Here is a 20521-nt window from a genome sequence, read left to right as displayed (position 1 = left end):
GCAACCGGGCCACTCCTGTGTATAAAGCAGTGTCAGATACATGAATGCTGTATCAGGTACCTGTTTGCCTCCATCTTTTTCTATTAAAAAAAGAAAAGTGTGGGAGAAGTCAGCATCAATTAGCATGAGGCTGCAAGGCCTACTCAGAATGTCAGCTAAAAGCATCTGGGAGATTTTGCAAGCAGCCCTAACCACCTCTCCCCCCCCCCCCCCCCCCCCCCCCCCCCCTCCTCACTAATCTGATCTCTGGTGGTGTGAATACAGATCCCTTTGGGCATATTTTACACCTGTGCTTTACAGCAACAAAAGATACTAGAACCAATGCTCAGCACAATAGGAGGCCAGACCAACTGACTCCAACTAGTGGACTTTAAAAGGCATCCACACCTTATCAGCTCAAACAAACTATTACACAGGAATATGCTGGAAAAAGGGAGATCAGGGATATAAAAGGACACATTCACACCCAGGACAAAGGCATACTCACACCCTCCTACCTGCAGATCTTCTTTCTGAGAAAGCCATTCCATACACATCCCCCTCCTCTGCCCAACAGACAGGCAGGCTCAAACCCACAGAACTAGCTGCAATACCTTTCTGCCCTGCTGCAAGACTAATTTTATATAAAATATATTTTTCCACGCCACATCTGTGTGTTGTATTAGAGTACTATGAAACCCACTGCCACTAAGAAGTGGACTCAAGACCAGGAACCCAGAAGGGAGCCAAAGCTGACATCTGGCTTCTGGGGAACCTAGACCATGACGGACAATTCTGTATTATTTTAGGGCTATACCAAATATTCGTATTGAATTCGGCCCTGAATACATTATTTGTATTTGGTCGAATAGTAATTTAAATTCAAACACAAATAATCCAGAGCTCTACTGTGCTAAATCCTATTGAAATAAACACTTGATCGCTGATTTCACATTGCTTTTTTTATTATGTTAAAAGCTCAATGCCCATTATTCATATTCAGCTGAATAATATTTTTCATTACTCATATTTGGCCAAATAGATAAAATATGCTATTTTGTACAGATCTAATTATTTCCCGATTTAGGAATCAATTACTTCTTACTCTGAAGTGCTCATATACATGGTATCTTTAATATTGCTAATTTACAGAGCAATTCTAAATTGACTAATGTTACCCCCAAACACCAACACGTTTTATGCAGAGCTTGCTTTTAGTTGTGATAAGCAGACAAAACTACTTGAAGAGTTTCCCTTTTTCACAGGAGTATATATATTCAGCCAGCAGCGATCAGCAGTTTTTTGGCCAGTGGTGGCATCATCCCCGAATATTCAGTGCTGGGTCATATCCGGACACAGGCATTGAATATCCAGGTTTTGGTGGCTGGCTAAAACTAATTCGGGTAACTGCGATATTCAGCACTTAGCCCTCGAGCGCCTAAAACAGCGCACTCGAGGGCTCTCAGCGCAAGTAGCATGCAAATGCATGCTAAACAGGGCTTCTAGCGCAATTAGCTTGCAAATGCATGCTAATTGGCGCTTAACGCATTCATCCCCAATGATCAGCGACCAGCGCGCCAAAGATTGTGTCGCTGGCTGCAGCAAAATCAACACCAGCTCCGAGCTGGCGTTAGATTTTGCGGATCATTGGGGAGGAATGGTGAGCCCTGTCCAGCATGCAGTTGCATGCTGGCAGGCCCCCGTTCCCCCCCAAGCCAACAGCACACAGGACTGGAGGTCCGGTGGACCTCCGGTCCCCCCCTCCCCCCGACGATCCGAACCTCCCCGAAAGCTTCGTGGCCGCCTCCGGCCAAGCGTTGTCCCACCCTCCCACCAGCGCCGGGGGGGGGGGGGGCTGGAGGTTCGGTGGTCCTCCAGCCCCCCAAACCCCAAGAAATCCTTGTGGTCGCTGTAATCTACCGACGAGGGGGGTGGGGCTGGAGGTCCACCCCAACCCCCCCCCCGCGTTCTCAACAAATCCCTGGTGGTCCGTGGTGACACGTAACCCCACCCACCCTCCTCCCTCCCTCCCGGCCCCCCTACCTTTTGTTGGAGGAGGGACACAGCCTGCATGCCTCCCTCCTCTTCCTTTCGACGCCACTTCAAAATGGCGGCGCCCAGCTCCGCCCAGTGCATCCTGGGATGCACTAGGCGGGGCTTCATACCATGTAAGGGAATTGCTCCCTTATATGGTATGTAGCCCCGCCCAGCACAGGCTGCGTCCCTCCTCCAACAAAGGTAGGGGGGCCGGGAGGGAGGGAGGAGGGTGGGGTTACGTGTCACCACGGACCACCAGGGATTTGTGGAGAACGCCGGGGGGGAGGAGTTGGGGTGGGCTGGAGGTCCGGTGGACCTCTAGGCCCCACCCCCCCGTCAATGGATCACACCGATTTCTGGGGGTTTGGGGGGCTGGAGACCCACCGATCCTCCAGCCCCCCCCCCCCCCCGTCGCAGATGGGAGGGTAGGGCAGCGTTTCTTAAGCCGGCAACCAAGTCCTCTGGGGGTTCGTGGGGGGGGCTGGAGAACCACCGGATCTCCAGCCCTCCGTGAACATGGGGGGGGGGGTCGTCGGGGGGGACCGGAGGTCTAGCCCCCCCCCCCCATCGCTTGGTGGGAGTCGGTTTGGCCGCCAGCAGCGGTGGCCTCTTTGTTGGGGGATCGGCAGGCCACTTTGACAGTTTTGGGCTTTTGACAGCCCAGACCTGTCAAAGAAGTGCGGGAGGATTGTGCTGAGCGCATGCTCGGGCGCAATTCTCCCGCACTTCAACATGATAATCAAAGATAATAGCGCTGCTTAGATTTGCATGCATTATCTTTGATCATCGATGCAGAAAAGCCCTGCGCTGTCCCGGCGCTATTTTTAGGGCACTGTTTGGAACAGCGCGGGGCTTTTGATCATGAGGGCCTAGGTGTTGTCAGACATACTGGGGGGGGGGGGGGGGGGGGGGGGGGGGGGGCATGAACTCAAGTCTCTATAGCTGCCCTAGCGCAGTGGCTTGGGGAACACAACCCAGTGTCAGAATCAAACCCAGATCTTTTCCATGGTAACATGAAGCATTGCCTCTAAGCTGGCCCCAAAGTATTTATTAATGTACTTTGTAAACAAATATGTCCTAGCTTACAAATTTGAGTTTCCTTATCAAAACATACACTGAATATAGAAGAGACTGACAAGAAGATCAAATTGTCACATTTAACCCCATATATAGTGTCCTTCCTCAGAAAAGTCTATAATTGAAATGTGTGTTCCCTCTAAGCAGCTTTGAGCTGTGCAGAAATCCTTTGCTGGTATTCCTGTTGGGGTGGGGGAGGAGGCAGTGGGGGGGGGGGGGGGGGGCAAGATATTGTACTTTCAGTTGCAAAGGACAGACAAATCCCTTGTGCTTTCAATTGCAAGTGAGGGGAAAGATCAGGCTCAAAGCTGCTTAAAAGGGAACACTGCAGGTGGCTCTGTTTACCTAATATTCAATAGATACGATTAACCAGAAAGTAGATCTATTGTCAAAGGCAATACCGGTTTATTACCAATCTAGTTTCAACATTCAAAATGTTCCATAGCAATATGTTGCAGTCACACAGCCAGGAGGTGAGATGGATATGTACCTTTTAGAGCTCTGCTTCTAGCACTACCCACAGACATAAATGACAATGATGGGAAAACAGACAACCGTATGATAGAAATCTGTTCTTTATTGTAAACCTCATACAAAGTTTAATATATGAAATACTGTGAACTCTTAAAGTAGTCATAAAACTGTTTCCATTTGCTTCTGTACAATTGTATATAAATGAAATCCATTCCAATACTGTTTGAAAGTTAATGTCTTAGATGTCACAGAAAAGAAAAATTAGAGTTCTCTTGCTTTATGCTGAAACGTTAAACTTTTTTTCTTTTAAAGCAAGATTCTGTTAAATATCTTATCTGCCTTCTCCTCCAACTTGCCCACCACTTATGACCTGGGCTAGGCATGCTCCTTACTCTTCCCTTCTCTCTTGAAATCTAAAGTGCAGGGTACAGTTACATTGTTTTCATTCATAAAAAAGGGGAAAATCTGGAAATTTTAAACATGCTATTCATGTATATTTTTGAAGGATGAAAGACAATATTATAAGAAACTGAGCAAAGAAAAAAAAAAGCTAAGAATGTCACACATTAACTAAATTAACAAATATGACTACTTTTGGCTCTTGCCAGTTACTGAGCTGGCTTCTTACATTATCTAGTACTGAAACTTCTTTAAAATTGGCAGTACAAGTTACATTTTACTGAAGCCTTAACAACGGTCTCCATCAACTAGCAAAATCTATCCGTGAAAAGATGGCGACAAGGCTTGAACATCCACTTCTCCTCCAACACTTTGTCCTATGTATAGGATCAGCTCTGTATGTAAAAAAGTAGTAAAGCAAAAACACCTGTATCTACCTCATACTGGGCAGCTCTTCCCAAGTTCCCTATGCCAAACAGTAAAAGGCACCCTATTTTCAGTCCAGAAGTATACTCTCCAGCTGTTTTTAATTCCGCTCCTAGTCATGTTGCAAACAGTTGTAAAAAAACATTATGCACCATTTGAGCCAGTGTCACTTCCATATTGTTTAAATTTCAATAGTGTTCTGAATACAGTGGCTCTCAGGATTCCCTTTTAATTGATATAAGGTGGGTATTGCCACTAGCCACTGGAGCTAGTCTCCTGCCTTTACTCTATGTGATTTGCTGTGACATCCCTGAACGTCAGTATTAGTATCTGTTACAAATACTAAAAACAGAGGCAATTTTCTATCTCAGGCTTGATCTATCTGTAGACAGCATGAACGGATAACACAAAAGGAAGATAACTGTCCCCTTTCCACACCTGTGCTGGTACATCCATCCCTATGATCAGTGTACAATTTCCCTGAACGGACCACAAGGCCTCTTTTGCTAGAACCTTCAAACTCCTTTCCTCTTCATTGACACGTACAAAACCAGTCTGCCAGTCCATCGGACACCTGAGGCACATTCCAACGACTGTATAACTAAATGCAGACGACCTTCACTTCAGTTCCTTATGGTCCTATAGAAGAACCCCCGACCTGGAGAGGAAGCATTGTGATGTTGTAGTAAGGCTGTGCCAATGATTCATTGGCATGTCTCCAAAAAGCGGGCCCTTCACTGGACAGGCATGGAGTTACACGGTGACGCCAGGCCATTTAACTTGCTCACTTCCATTTGCCAATTTGGGAGCTTCTTGGCTGACAAGTGGCGACGGGCATGTTTGGTCAAGTGGTCACTCCGCATGAAGCGTCTATCACACATTGGACAGGCAAACTTCTTCTCACCGGTGTGTGTTCTGCGATGACGAGACAGTTCATCTGAACGGGCAAACTTCCTGTCACAGCCTTCCCAACTACAATTAAAGGGTTTCTCACCTGAAATAACCAAAAAAAAAAAAAAAAAAAAAAAAAAAGAACTAATGAAAGGTAAGAAAGTATGTTGCAATACGAAAGAAAATAAGAATCTTAAAGTGTTGCTATGCATTCTATAAAACCCAACAAAACGTATTACGAACATCACAAAATGATACAAAAGTTCCAAGGGTTAAAGAGTCATTAGTGAACCAGAAAATGCAGAGATGGAGCATTGCATACCTCATGGCTCTTAAAAAAAAAAAAAATCAGTCTATTTATACTTGGCTGCCTTCCACCCAAGAAATCTGCTGCAGCTATACCAGTGGGTACCCCCCATTCCACGGTATAATTACACACAGCACACTTCTCTGCAACCTAAGTTTTCAGAGCCAACCTAATCTAATATACTAAGCTTGAGATTAATAACCACCAAGGCTTTTCTGGCCATGTTCTGCCACAGTGGTTTAAAATGATATCCATACTGAGTATTTATAAAATACATATTTTTATTTGGATTTATTTACTGCCTTTTTGAAAGAATTCACTCAAGGTGGTGTACAGTAAGAATAAATCAAACATAAGCAATAGACAAATTATAGCAGTAAAAATATTCATACATTTGTCCTAATCATCAAGCTAAATTCCATATTTATTCACCCATATTACCAGGCCTGCTGCAGGTTCCAATCAGGATTTTCAGAACCATTAGTCTGTGGTAAACTGAGTAATTGTTCCCCCCACACTAGGACTTTTTTTTCACATTGCTTGTTTTAATGTCTATCCTAATGTAGGTGTCATAGCACAATACACATGCAAGTATCACAACAGGATCAAGGAAGGAATGTGTGGGGGTGGAGAGAGAATCAGGAACAAGTTGATATAAGAACTGTTTTCCAAATGCTACCAAAAAATATTCAGGATATTCAGCAGTTGAAAATTAAGCCAGTGTCAGGCACACTTCTATGGTCTGTGCCTTGAAACTGGCAAGGACAGATCAGGATTGAGTATGCATATGTTATATCATATACTAGAGTTTATCTTGTTGGACAAACTGATTGAATCATGCAGGACTTTATCTACCGTCATCTACTACGTTAGCCATTACAACAAATTCCCAAAGGAATCTTCTCCGAGTACTGCCATCAACGTCAAAGTTATTTCAAATATCAAAACCAATGCATTACCTGTATGAGTTCTCATGTGAGCTTTCAAATGGGAGCTCTTGAAATACGTCTTCCCACACCCTGAATGACTGCAAATGTGACTTCTGATTCTTGAGGAATCAGTCTGTGGCAAACCTTTTGCTGCAGTAGGGATGAAACCTGGAGCAGGAGCAATAGGAGACAGTCTTGTGCCATTAGGGCTTGTCATTTGAGGTTTTTGAGACAGTGGTTGAGGCATAACAAACATCACTGCACCTTTAGGGACTTGAGTTCCCATAAGCATGACAGGCTGGCAAAGGGCTGGCTGTTGGCTAGATGGAGCGTTGGGGACTACTGTTGCCACAACAGGGCTGTTTGCAGAAAGCGGAACCATCTGACAAAGGACAGGCACAGGTGGTAAGCCACCTGTTACAGGAGACGAAGGTACTAAGAATGGAGCTGGTGATCCCGACACAGGAACAGGGAGAGGACCTGTGACTAAAGTCTGTGACAAAGAAACAGAGCAAACACTTGGCAAAGCGTTTTTTTCTAATGCTGCTTCTGCCATGTTCTTGCTTTCCAAGGTTGGAGTAGGTAGCACCGCCGCACACAAATGTTTTCTTGAGGTTTCATTACTATGTTGGGTAGGTTTTATCATATCATTATCCCAACGCTTTGGCAGACTAGTTTTTGCTGGACAAGAGTTATAATCATACAGCAGTGCATCTGCGGTATGGCGGATAACACTTGTTGCCTGAGCTTTCGGTGGTCTTTGTGCAGGGACGCTGTATGACTCTTGATAGGCTTGTGCAACGTTTATCTTTGGGACAGTAGAGGAAGCTTTGCTTTGTATGACAGGCGGTGATGGCAGAACTGGCTGAAGTATTTGAGATGGTTCAAAGTCAGAAGGGCTGTAGGGTGGCGTCAAGCACTACAGGGAAAGAAGAGATGTAATGACTGAGTACAACAATCACTGTGTATTAAAATCTAGAAATAATCAAATGAATATAAAAGAAACAAACTTACAAATGCTGGCATTGTATTAAATTCGGCTGTAGAAGGGAGCAGATGATCTTCCATTTCATCAGACAAATCAGATGCAGGTGTAACTGGGCGAAGATCTGCATGCTTTTTGAAATCCGACTTCCAACTGCAGCTCATAAACATGAGTGCCTCCACTGCCTCAAAATCACTTTTTTCTGTGGTTCTGTTCCATGAGCATTCATGATCTCGCCTGTCTGTCATCTCCATGCCTTCCATCTGTCAGAAACAAATTTTCAAAAAGTCTTTCAGTGTGCAATATAAATACAACCAAGGCTGGAACAAAATACTGTGCCTCAACCACATTTATACCCCCCTGAGTGCAACCCTTCTCCCTCTCCATGAATCATATCAGAGGCCTAGTTGGGAGAGGGGGGGGGGGGTACAAGGGGAGCTGCTGCACCCCTTAATAGATTTTAAATGAAATAGCACTTATGTGGATTGACCCTTCAGCCTTGTACCCATGGTTATTTTACAAAAGGTCTGCTCCCTCTGACAACAAAACCTGGATATACTTACGATTCATATATACCTCCTGTGAATTCCAAATTTGGATATTTGTAAGATTGCAGCAGATTGGGAACTTATTTTGACTAACATAAAAATTATCCATGGATGCCACTGTACAGATGAGCTTGGATCTAAATTGTTGCACGTGTGATCTTGAATGCTCTCTAGATACTTATTAGATTGGTCAAGTTAAAAGCATCACAACCTGCTGCAAAACATCATCAAAACATCTCCAGATCAGTAGAGCGAATGGATATGCCTGTGGCTCTCACAGATGTCTCACTTAAGTGGAGGGAGCTAGCCATGGGAGATACCAGAAAAAGAGAAAGCAGGGAGGGGCGCCTTCTCAGAGGCTGCAGCGGATTGTGGTGACCTCATTTCAACCTCATCACGATTCCCAACCACACGCACCCCTCCCAGCTCCCTTCATCCGCCTCCGCCCGTTTTCTTTCACAGCCAATCACCGCCCCCGCCAACACTGATTGGATGCCAAGGTCACACAGCTCGGGATCCAATTGGCCGCAGAACGGCGGGATGGGCATGTGAAAGGAGCGTGATCGGCTCCTGTTCTACAATGCTCAGGAAACGTGAAACTGGGATTGCCGCCCCAGTCAGACAACCTTTCACCCAGTTCCCTCCGAACCTCAATTGAGCCGCAGCGGTGCGCGTACTGGTACAGAAGCTAGTTAAGCGCAAGTGCAAGAAGAAGGCAGGAGCGCGGCGCGCGCGTGTTGAATGCATGCATACATACATGAATGCTGACAGGGAGTTAAGCGTCCTTGCAGGCTTCCCCGAGTTACTCTCACCAGTGATAATACAGCCACCAAAATAGGGGCTGTCTGGAAAAACGCCACTAACAAGAAAGAAATCCCGAGAATCTAGCTCCAACTCACCCCCTTAGCGATTTATTTACTCAAAGTTTGATGTTTACAAACGTTTGATTCAACAACAACAACTCAGATTCCCTCTCATGCCCAGCATTAGAATTCTATCGCCTACTGTGATTTTCCCTGTGCCACTGGACTAGCTATATATTAAAGCTGAAAGGTTAAAAATCATAAGCTTACCAACTCACCATATTCTGATTCGTTATAGAGAGCTTAAACAGATCATTTTAAACCTCATTTATAACAACGTAACAGTTCTATGGCATTTACTTCTCTACCATTAGACATTAACAAAAAAGAAATCTGTGCTACAATAATCCTTCATCCCGTTACTACAACTGGGGGCGTTACCAGAAAAAAATATTAGCTATATCTGTACTAATAATACTATTATTGGAAGAAACCCGTTCAGATACGATGCACTTACACCTCGATGATAAGGCGAAGTCCCGAAATTCAGCATTGCCACAGCAGAAATGAAAAGGAAGAAAAGCAGGCGTTTGACCGTATGATTATTGCTGTTATAAGTAAATTATCGCTGTGTCGCTCTAGAGGTCCATGCGTCTACAGCCGCTGATACTAAACACCCGGCACTGCCCCTTCGCTGCTTTATTTTCTCTTTTTGTTCCCAGCTGCTCCATTCAGATAGCGCTTCGCTTCCCCCGCACTCCGCCCCCAATGGGGCGGGGCACGCACTTTCCAACCAGCCAGTCCCGGCCAAAGGTGTGTGAGCGGACAGCCAATGGGAAGGCGTGGGGCGCGTGATCAGCGCCTGCTCATCGTCGTGGCCGCCAGAGAACCAGAGCGTGGTGCATGAACGGTGCGCGGCGTGAGGGGGTCTGGGAAGTTCCCTGGCTGACAGACGGTGACTCACTGTCACGTCTTCTCTGTGTCGCCTGCGGTTTTAGCGGGGAGGGGGACGGAGATGGGCGGTGCCTCCTCCGGTTTAAGTTTTGCTGATTTTCTGTTCGCCCGCTAGAAAAAGTTTAACAAATTGGAATTGTAGGAGTCGCGTAAATATGCGGACCAGTTTGGGGGTTCAGGTGGTCTCCTAAAGTCAAGCTCGGGATTCTCACAAGGCGGAGGAGGTGGCTTTACTGAAAAACAAATATGGGTATATCTGATAATATTATTGGAGGTGAGCCAGTCAGATTTGGAGGCATAGCCTAGTGGTTTAAGCAGGCTGAAAACAAGTGAAGCAAAGGTTCAAATTCCATTTGTTCCACTCAAGCTCCTTATTGCTTTGGGCAAGTCACTCCCCCCCCCCCCCCCCCCCGTCATTGCCTTAAGTACAAAGTTAAGACACCCCCCAACTAGTAACATGCATTAATTTGCAACCAGAGCCCAAACTCGGGGGGGGGGGGGGGGTAAATATGGGTAGACACAGAACCCTGGGAAGGGGAGGAGTGTACTGTGCTGCTGTTTTGTATAGTGATGCCACACGGCATCTGGCTTCTGGTACTGAATGTGCGTAATACACACTGACTTCATCCTCCGTTGCTTCAGACGCTGCAAAACAACGGTTCGTTAAACCCAGGAAAATACCTACTGTACCTGAATGTAACTAGCCTTGAGCTATTACTGAAAAAGCAGGAGCTAAATTCAAGTAAATAAAAATTAATGGTCTTATGTTAAATCATATTAAAGCAGGTTAGCAAATGAGGCCTTTAAATTGTAAGTCTTCTGGGGCAGGGGAAATGCCTACCATCAGAACTTTATTTTGTGGGAAATGGGCCTGATCACAGCTGCCACTTTTCACACTCCAGAGCCAGGGGATGTTTTGCTCTAGCCCTCCCTCCCCGATAGCCTGCAGACGGAGCCTAGAGCACTGTGCTCACTTATCCAGCCCCTTTTTGCCTCTTGTAGAGACCATGAGAGGAGGGGGGTGATCCTGAAGCAGACAGTGCAGAGCAATTTGAGCAAAGTACAGATACTGGGGCAGACTTAAAGATCTCAATATGTATACCTTAAAAGAAAGGTGAGAGAGAGGGGAAGTGTGAAAGAAACAGTTAAATAGCTCCATTGCATAAATGCACAGGAGGTAAGTCTTTTTCAATTGAAGAAGCTCTGGAATAATAAGATGAAGGTGAAAGGGAATAGATTCTGGATTAAGCAAAGGAAACACTGTTTTACAGAAATGGTGGTAGATGTGTGGAACTCTCTACTGGTGGAAGTGATGAAGACGACTATAAATTCAAGAAAGCATGGAACAAGTACATAGGATCTCTGAGGGAGAGGAAAGGATAGTAGATGCTATTGAGCAGCTGACTGAACAGACCATATAGTCTGGATCCTCAGAAGCTTAGCCGAAATTGGGTGGCAGAGCAGGTGGGGGAAGAGAGGTTGGTGGATGGGAGGCGAGGATAGTGGAGGGCAGACTTATAAGGTCCGTGCCAGAGCCGGTGATGGGAGGCGGGACTGGTGGTTGGGAGGTGGGAAATACTGCTGGGCAGACTTGTACGGTCTGTGCCCTGAAAAAGGCAAGTACAAATCAAGGTAAGGTATACACATGAGTTTATCTTGTTGGGCAGAATGGATGGACCATGCAGGTCTTTTTCTGCCGCCATCTACTATGCTACTATGTTCATCTGCCTTAGTTTTCCCTGTTTTTATAATACAAGGGGATGAATTATCACAAGTTTGAAATTTATGAGCAGCAGTGTACATCTTCAAGGCTTTGACCCTAGCCTTGATGGTTGGTATTTCTGTTCATAAGTTTCAAACTTGTTAGTTCAACTCTGTGTTGTCTCTGTTAGCCAGGGCTTAATTGCTGGTAGAAAAACCTGCCACAGCATTCCACCACCTTTTTCTGGGCTCAGAGGAAGCAGAGCAGAGGCAGCGTAAATCGCGTCTGGTTCCCCCTATGCAGAACTGGAGTTAGAGGGATACAAATGGCAAATGCCCTAGGCCCCATGCTGTAGGGGGCATCAAGCCTGTCTGAAGTTTAGGAAATTAACAGCTTACTGGTGTGCTTTGAGGCCCTCTCCCAATTTTCTGCCCTGGACCCAAGCATGTGTAACACTGGCCTTGCCCTCATGAAAATGAAATAGAGCTGGTGATGTAAATCAGTTCCAGCTCCCTTGTAGAAATGGAGCAGAGCTGTAGGTGGTCTTAGATAATTTTTGGCTGTCTAATTCCTGGAGAAAGCAAAGCAGAACCAGATGCTTTGGAGCTGGTACCCCGCAAAGTGAGCAGCCAAATGGCCTTAATTTTTGTCTGAGTCTTCTGCATAATTGAGGAAGCCATGAGTGAATGAATGCTTGCTTGTCAGGCTGACAGTTGCTTCTACTATTTGATATGTTGGCTTTCTGACTTCACTGCTGCTTATCAGGTTGGCTTCAGGGGCTCAGTGCCTCTATGCTTGGTGACCATAGTAAGAGAGGGGTGAACAAACATGTGGATAAAGGTGAGCCGGTTGATATTGTGTATCTGGATTTTCAGAAGGCGTTTGACAAAGTACCTCATGAAAGACTCCAGAGGAAATTGGAGAGTCATGGGATAGGATTAAAAACTGGTTCAAAGATAGAAAACAGAGAGTATGTTTAAATGGTCAGTATTCTCAATGGAGAAGAGTAGTTAGTAGGGTTCACCATGAGTCTGTGCTGGGACCGCTGCTTTTTAACATATTTATTAATGACCTAGAGATGGGAGTAACTAGTGAGGTAATTAAATTTGCTGATGACACAAAGTTATTCAAAGTCGTTAAATCGCGGGGGGATTGTGAAAAATTACAAGAGGACCTTACGAGACTGGGAGACTGGGCGTCTAAATGGCAGATGACATTTAATGTGAGCAAGTGCAAAGTGATGCATGTGGGAAAGAGGAACCCGAATTATAGCTACGTCATGCAAGGTTCCACGTTAGGAGTCACAGACCAAGAAAGGGATCTAGGTGTCATCATCAATGATTCGTTGAAACCTTCTGCTCAGTGTGCTGCTGCGGCTAAGAAAGCAAATAGAATGTTAGGTATTATTAGGAAAGGAATGGAAAACAAAAATGAGGAAGTTATAATGCCTTGTATCGCACCATGGTGCGACCGCACCTAAAATATTGTGTTCAATTCTGGTCGTCGTATCTCAAAAAAGATATAGTGGAATTAGAAAAGGTGCAGAGAAGGGCGACGAAAATGATAAAGGGCCCCTCCGAAGGGACACAACCTTGTAGTGGTGGAGGGGCTTCTGTGTTTCAATGACTCAGAGGGCTATGCTGAAGGGTTACCCATATCAGACAGGCCTCTGAGGAGAAACCAGAGAAAGAGTGTCCCAAACTGGGAGAGTGGTAAGATGGCGACCTGAAGTTTATTTATTTATTTATTGCACTTGTATCCCACATTTTCCCACCTATTTGCAGGCTCAATGTGGCTTACAAAGACCTGTTATGGTATCACCATTTCAGGGTACAGAAATACAATTGGAGTTACAAATATATTAAGAGTATCAAGCCTAACAAGTCGATCTAATCAAGCAATTGTGGAAAGAAGGCAATTATAGTAAGGGAGGAGTGGTGAAGTGTTGTGGTTAGTTATGGATTTTCGTGGTAAGCTTTGGTGAAGAGATAGGTTTTCAGCGATTTGCAAAAGTTCGTTATTTCGTTAATTGTTTTCAAGTGATTTGGAAGTGCATTCCACATCTGCGTGCTTATGTATGAAAAGCTGGACACGTGAGTTAGTTTGTATTTTAATCCTCTGCAGCTGGTGAAGTGAAGATTGAGAAAGGTGCGGGCAGATCTTTTAGCATTTCTGGGTGGGAGGTCCACAAGGTCAAGCATGTAGGACGGGGCGTGTCCGTAAATAATTTTGTGAACAATCGTACAGATTTTGAACATGGTCCGTTCTTTAAGTGGGAGCCAATGTAATTTCTCTCTTAAGGGTTTTATATGCCCAACGGTCTTCTTTACGTAAATTTCCTCTCTGCAATTGCAGTTACCTTAACTGAGAGGAAGGCGACAACCAGCGATCAGCCGTCGATGGCCAGCGTTTTGTCCCCTGAGCAGCAAGTGCGGAACCGTTGCGCGACGAACTGCCCACAGATGAAAGGGTTGGCAAGTCCTTTGATTAGCGCCGGCGAAGGAGCGTCGACGCTCTTGGACCTGGAAAAAAACAACTCCATCGCTCCTGAATTATTCAACCACCATGTCCAAAGGAGTGGAGGAGTGAGTTAGAGGCATATGCTGAAACGGAGGACGTTTACAGCAGAACTTGAATCGGCGGAACCACTCCTGAACACCTAAGAGAAATCAACTTGGAGTTTTTGGCTCCCGTGGAGGTTACATTGAATACCATCTGGAAGGCGCTTCGGGACCTAACGGTGGCAGTAAATAATTTTGTTTCAGATATAATTTTATTAGAGAGTTACATGGACAATTCAACTGAACCCTTTGAGAGTAAAAAATTGATTTAACAAATGATTCTACATGAGCAAGAAGTGGTTATGATTTTGAAAATGATAATAGACCAGAAACTTTGAATAATAAAATGAATATTATAATAGATGATTAATATCAAGATTATTGTTTTTTCCAGAGTTCCGGGTATGACTCCTAAAGTTTTCCTCAGAAATATTTCCTCAAATTATTAATTTAAAAGGAGTGAAGCCTGTGAAAACTGGGATTACTTTAATCAGTGGGATTTGAATTAGAGACTTAAGTATATGTATTGTTAAATAACTTCTGGTTTTTAAAAGAGAGAGAATGTAATCAGATGTATTATTTCTAACTAATATTGGACAATAAGTATGTTTTCAATTAAATTATTTGACTATACACCATATTGGCCTTGAAGAAGCCAACCAGATGATCAATGTGGAATAATGAATTAGACGAGTAATATTTGGGGATAATCAGGTTAATACCACGTTTTTATTTTCTGTTTACTATTTAATTGATCTCCTTATCTTGTTTCACTCTCCCCATTTAGTGGTCTAAGGAAGAGAATAGACTTACCTGACTGAAATAATTCCTATGTATTACTTTCTCTGTATTTCCGGCATCAATAATCCACCCCTGCACACTCACAGACAAGAGTAAAAAAGGGTTCCCAAACACACAGCACTCACCCGCCCACCCCCACCCTACCCCCCTCCTCAGCCTCCTCCAACCAGAATCATGCCTGCTAACAACTGAGTAGACACTGAACTGAGGGCCAGATGCACTAAACCTAATGAGCCAATAACGAGCCATTAAGGAACCAGTAGTAAACCCTGGCATGCACTAAAAGCCATTTTACGACGACGGTAGCAGCTAATGAAAATGGAATGCAGATGAGCAAATTGTGTAGAAACCCTATTGTAATGAGATGCACTAAGCTTTTCCAATTGCCTTAACGCTGGAATCTCTAACGAGAGGTCTGTACCTCTCGTTGGGGCTGCGCGGATCGAAAACTGATGAAAAACCGCTATAAAAATCATTCCGCACCCCGCAGTAATAATAAAAAAAAGTGCAGTTGAGGCCGGCCATTGGAAAAAGGCGTCAGTTTTCGCTGTCATTCTGCCCCCTGCCGCAATATAAAAACAAAAGTGCAGTTGAGGCTGGCCACCGAGAAAAGGCGTCCGTTTTCACCATTGTTCATCTCCGCAATAATAAAGAACGCCCTTTTTGGCCGTACTTCACTCAGCTGAGAGTCCTGGAAGTCTCTGAGTCAATCACAGCGCGTTTAGCTCGGCTAAACGCGCTGTGATTGGCTCAGATACTTCCTGGTCTCTCAGCTGTGAAGCACTGCCAAAAAAAGACGTTTTTATTATTAAAAAAGGGGGGAATGGCCGGCCATAAAAAAAACCCTGTCCATTTTGGCCCCTTGCAATAATAAAAACGTCTTTTCTGGCAATGCTTCACTCAGCTCAGATACCAGGAAGTCTCTGAGCCAATCACAACGCGATTTGCTCAGAGACTTCCTGGTCTCTCAGCTGTGAAGCACTGGCAAAAAAGATGTTTTTATTATTAAAAAGGGGGGAATGACGGCCAGAATGGCCGGCCATCCAAAAAAAACATCTATTTTGGCCGTCATTCCCCCTTTGCAATAATAAAAATGTTTTTTTGGGTAGTGCTTCATAGCTGAGAGATCAGGAAGTCTCTGAGCCAATCATAGTGTGTTTAGCCGAGCTAAACACGTTGTGATTGGCTCAGAGACTTCCTGGTATCTGAGCTGAGTGAAACACTCCTAGAAAAGACGTTTTTATTATTGCAAGGGGCCAAAATGGACGTTTTTTTTTATGGCCAGCCATTCCCCCCTTTTTTTTAATAATAAAAACGTCTTTTTTGGCAGTGCTTCACAGCTGAGAGACCAGGAAGTCTCTGAGCCAATCACAGCGTGTTTAGCCGAGCTAAACGCGCTGTGATTGGCTCAGAGACTTCCAGGTCTCTCAGCTGAGTGAAGCACGGCCAAAAAAGACGTTCTTTATTATTGCGGAGGTGAATGAAGGCGAAAACGGACGCCTTTTGTCGATGGCCGGCCTCAACTGCACTTTTGTTTTTATTATTGCGGCGGGGGTGGGGTGAGCGGCGCGGCGTCTTCGGCATGCGCAGAGCAGCCAGCATAACACTTTGCTGCTCTGCTCATGCTCGACCGGCCAATTGGCCGACTGTTTTACGATGAAATAGAGAATGCAAGTGAGCTACAATGAGTAGCTCATTTGCATTCCCTTTCCTTGATGCATAGCCGTTCCCTACCGATTCGCTATGGAATTCGGTAGGGAACGGCTCTAATGACGACTTTAGTGCATCTGGAAGCAGCCAGGTCAGCACCCAACACCATGGGCCATCCCAATTCACACACAAACACTCACAGCCATCACTCCAAACACCCACTCAACCAACAAGCGCACCCCCACATATAAACCAAACCCAAACAAACCATTGTATCAGGGCCAGTACAGTACAGAAGTAACCAAGTAAAGCAAAACGACAGGAACAGGTCCAATCAGTCACCATGCACACCTGAGGCGCAGATCCTCCTCTAGATTTTGCTCCTGCCCTGGTCAGCTTCTATCAGGGGCTCACAGCGGGGCCTCGGGGAGCCTACAAAGGAGCCTCAGATTCATGCAGACCAAAACATCTCTGGGCTGGTTCCAAGTCTGGGACCCCACCATATGATGCACTCTTTCCAAAGTGAAGGATGCAGGGTCGCCCCCAGAGCCTTAATCTTGGATAACTAGGGCACAAATCAGTTCCACCACCTCTCAGAAGCGCAAGTCAGCTACAGTCTCTGGAATGCCCCTGAAGCAAAGATTACTCCAGTGGGACCTATTTTCAAGGTCCTCCAGCTTCAACACAATGTCCTTCTTTTGCTGCTCTAAGTGGCCCACCTGGGACCGGAGCTGGTCAATAACCTCAGTGTTGTCTCCAGCTGGACCTCCGCCTCCCCAATTTGAGTGCCTAAAGCCCCCATATCTTTATGGAGCTCCTCCAAAGCTCTGTGGATGTTGGAATGGGTAGCAGCCAGATCGGTACGGAGCTCCTGGAACCAATTATTGATCTCTGTACAGAGAGCCGCAAGGTCTGTGCCATGTGGGTAAGATGCTGTCCCAGGCTCCGCTACTACCACCGCCATTTTGGGATCAGCAAGCATGAGTGAGGAGTACGCAGCACTGGAAAAAGCCTTGATGTCTGTTTGCCGCTTACAAGTCGCCATCCAGCACACCTCTGAACTCCTCCAGCAAGCGTCCCCCGCAGCGCTCCAAAACCAGCAAACCGAACAGGGTGAGTTAAAACAGAAAATAGTGGGATGGTCCAGAAGCGATCTCTCTAGGCTGCCATCGGCATGACTAATGTCACTTCCTCCATTAACATAATATTCTGTTAGCAGTAGGGATAAAATGTACAATAGCTGTCATAAACATATAAGATCAAGAAAGAAATCCATACCCAATTCAGTGATATATCATCTTGGAAAAAATAGCTTTTTAAAAAAAAAAAAAAACAGTTTGCCTGTATCATTGCACCTGCATTATCAACAACAGAGATAATAATAATAAAAATAACAAAAATAAAATTACACCTGACACCATCACTATGAACACCGTAACGCTGACACCTGAAGAAAAAAGGTGGCACTTCCTTTATATCAAATTTCTCAGAACAAATACCTCTTTTTTATACTTTAGCAAACCAATCTGAAAAAAATATATATATATTTCTCACAGGATGCCTATGTGAAAAGTTCAAAAAGGCACCTGCCTCCAACCTCATATGAAGAGCAGTATGGACTCTAACTCACACAGCCCATTCACTTTGAATAGGCTGTGCCGGCAAAGCCGCATGGAAGCCACTAGTGCGGCTTAGTAAACAGAACCCTAAGTCCCTTGTGTCAAATTATCATCCAATTTCTAATTTACCCTTGGTTGGTAAATGTAGTTCTTCACCATTGGAAGACTTTTTAGAAAAAACCCATGTTTTACATCCTAGTCAGATAAGTTTTAGAAGCAATTTTACTCTTTTGGGATTTTGCCAGGTATTTCTGACCTGGATTGGCTACTGTTGAAAATAGGATACTGGGCTTGATGGACCTTCGGTCTGTCCCAGTTTGGCACTGTTTATGTAATTAAAGCACTGAAACTTCATTTATTAGATGGGCAACTTTGATACATACATATATAGATCAGGATGGTGGGGCTCTACTGATTCTTTTTTTTTATAAATATTTCTTTATTGAGTTTTCAAGATCTAATATAATAATTCGCACCTCCAACGTTCTGAAGCTGACTCCGTAGCAGTGAAGCCGGGTAGTGTTCATAGGGTTCGTAATCGCCCCGCCCTCGAGGGAACTAGTTGCCAGCCCCCGCGCCTCCCTCCTTCTCTCTCTCTGCCCTCCAAGCACGACCTGTCCTCTGACAGCCCCTCGCCTTCCTAAGTGCTGGCTATATTTTAAAAATTCTTACCTTGGGGTGCGGCGTCCATAGTGAAGGCAAGCGGCGCTTCAGACTGCCTTTGCATGTGTCTCAGCTCTGCCTCTGGTTCCGCCCTCATTTCCTGTTTCCGGAAGGGCGGGACCAGAGGCAGAGCTGAAACACATGCGAAGGCAGTCTGAAGCGCCACTCGCCTTCACTGTGGACGCTGCACCCCAAGGTAAGAATTTTTAAAATACAGCCAGCACTTAGGAAGTTAAGGGGCTGCCGGAGGACAGGTTATGCTTGGAGGGCAGAGAGAGAGAGAGGTAGGAGGGCGTGGAAGTCGAAGGAGAGGGGGGGCGTGGACCTCAGAGGGAGAGAGGGAGGGGGCGTCCTGCAACTCGAAAGGGAGGGGAGGTCCTGCAAGTCGAAGGGGAGGGGAGGGAGGGGGGCCTTGAACTTGGGGAGGGAGGGAGGGATGTGTGGGGGTGTGGAAATCGAATGAGAATGGGGGGCATGGAGGGGAGGCAGGGGGTCCTGGAACTCAAAGTGGAGGGGAGAGGATCCTGGAACTCAAAGGGGAGGAGAGGGAGGGGGGCCTGGAACTCGAAGGGGAGGGGGGCCTGGAACTCAGAGGAGAGAGAGATGGAGGGAGGGAGGCCCTGGATATGGGTGGATGGAGGAGAGGCCAGGGGAGAATGCAGAGTTGATGCACATGTAGGGGGGAGGGCAAGGGACAGAGGAGAATTGCTGCACCACGTTGGATGGCGGGATCAGGGGAGAGATGCTGCACATGGATGGATGAAGGGGCAGGGCACAGAGGACGTTTGCTGCATATGGATGAATGCAGGGGAGAGAGCATAATTGGTGCACACGGGACACACACTACACTCTCACTCACACAGACAGACAGACACACACACACACACACACACACATACATTCTCTCTCTCTCTCTCTGACACACACTCTCACACATACTCACTCTCTGACACATACTCATTCACTTTCTCACACATACTCTCTCCTAACAGTGTGACAAGGCGGTGGCCATAGCAAGAAGGTTGTTAGGCTGTATAGAGAGAGGTGTGACCAGCAGAAGAAAGGAGGTGTTGATGCTCCTGTATAAGTCGTTGGTGAGGCCCCACCTAGAGTTTTGTGTTCAGTTTTGGAGGCCGTACCTTGCGAAGGATGTAAAAAGAATTGAAGCGGTGCAAAGAAAAGCTACGAGAATGGTAAGGGATTTGCGTTACAAGATGTATGAGGAGAGACTTGATGACCTGAACATGTATACTCTGGAAGAAAGGAGAAACAGGGGTGATATGATACAGACGTTCAAATATTTGAAAAGTATTAATCCGCAAACGAACCTTTTCCGGAGGTGCGAAGGCAGTAGAACGAGAGGACATGAAATGAGATTGAAGGGGGGCAGACTCAAGAAAAATGTCAGGAAGTATTTTTTCACGGAGAGAGTAGTGGATGCTTGGAATGCCCTCCCGCGGGAGGTGGTGGAAATGAAAACAGTAACAGAATTCAAACATGCGTGGGATAAACATAAAGGAATCCTATTCAGAAGGAATGGATCCTAAGGAGCTTAGCCGAGATTGGGTGGCAGAGCCAGCCGGTGGTGGGAGGCGAGGATAGTGCTGGGCAGACTTATACGGTCTGTGCCAGAGCCAGTGGTGGGAGGCGGGGCTGGTGGGAGGCGGGGATAGTGCTGGACAGACTTATACGGTCTGTGCCCTGAAGAGGACAGGT

At 45.7% G+C, this 20521-nt stretch overlaps 1 protein-coding gene across 2 annotated transcripts; it reads right to left on the bottom strand.

The window, feature by feature from the left end:
* Positions 1-3652: 3652 nt before the first annotated feature.
* On the bottom strand, positions 3653-9566 carry KLF10 (Kruppel like factor 10). Of its 2 annotated transcripts, none has more exons than XM_030217514.1 (4): positions 9373-9566; positions 7534-7767; positions 6550-7438; positions 3653-5386 (listed from the first exon to the last, which is right to left on the bottom strand). In XM_030217514.1, exons 1-4 carry the CDS (start codon positions 9406-9408, stop codon positions 5127-5129), a joined length of 1419 nt encoding a protein of 472 aa, XP_030073374.1. In that variant the 5' UTR covers positions 9409-9566; the 3' UTR covers positions 3653-5126. The 2 variants fall into 2 exon arrangements, with proteins under 2 accessions (XP_030073374.1, XP_030073383.1); XM_030217523.1 differs by lacking the exon at positions 9373-9566 and adding an exon at positions 8068-9353.
* Positions 9567-20521: the final 10955 nt, after the last annotated feature.

The sequence above is a fragment of the Microcaecilia unicolor genome, chromosome 1, assembly GCF_901765095.1.
Source record: "Microcaecilia unicolor chromosome 1, aMicUni1.1, whole genome shotgun sequence".
In the NCBI taxonomy this organism is placed as follows: Eukaryota; Metazoa; Chordata; class Amphibia; order Gymnophiona; family Siphonopidae; genus Microcaecilia; species Microcaecilia unicolor.
Note: the sequence above shows the minus strand (reverse complement) of the source record. Positions and strands in the feature narration are given on the sequence as shown.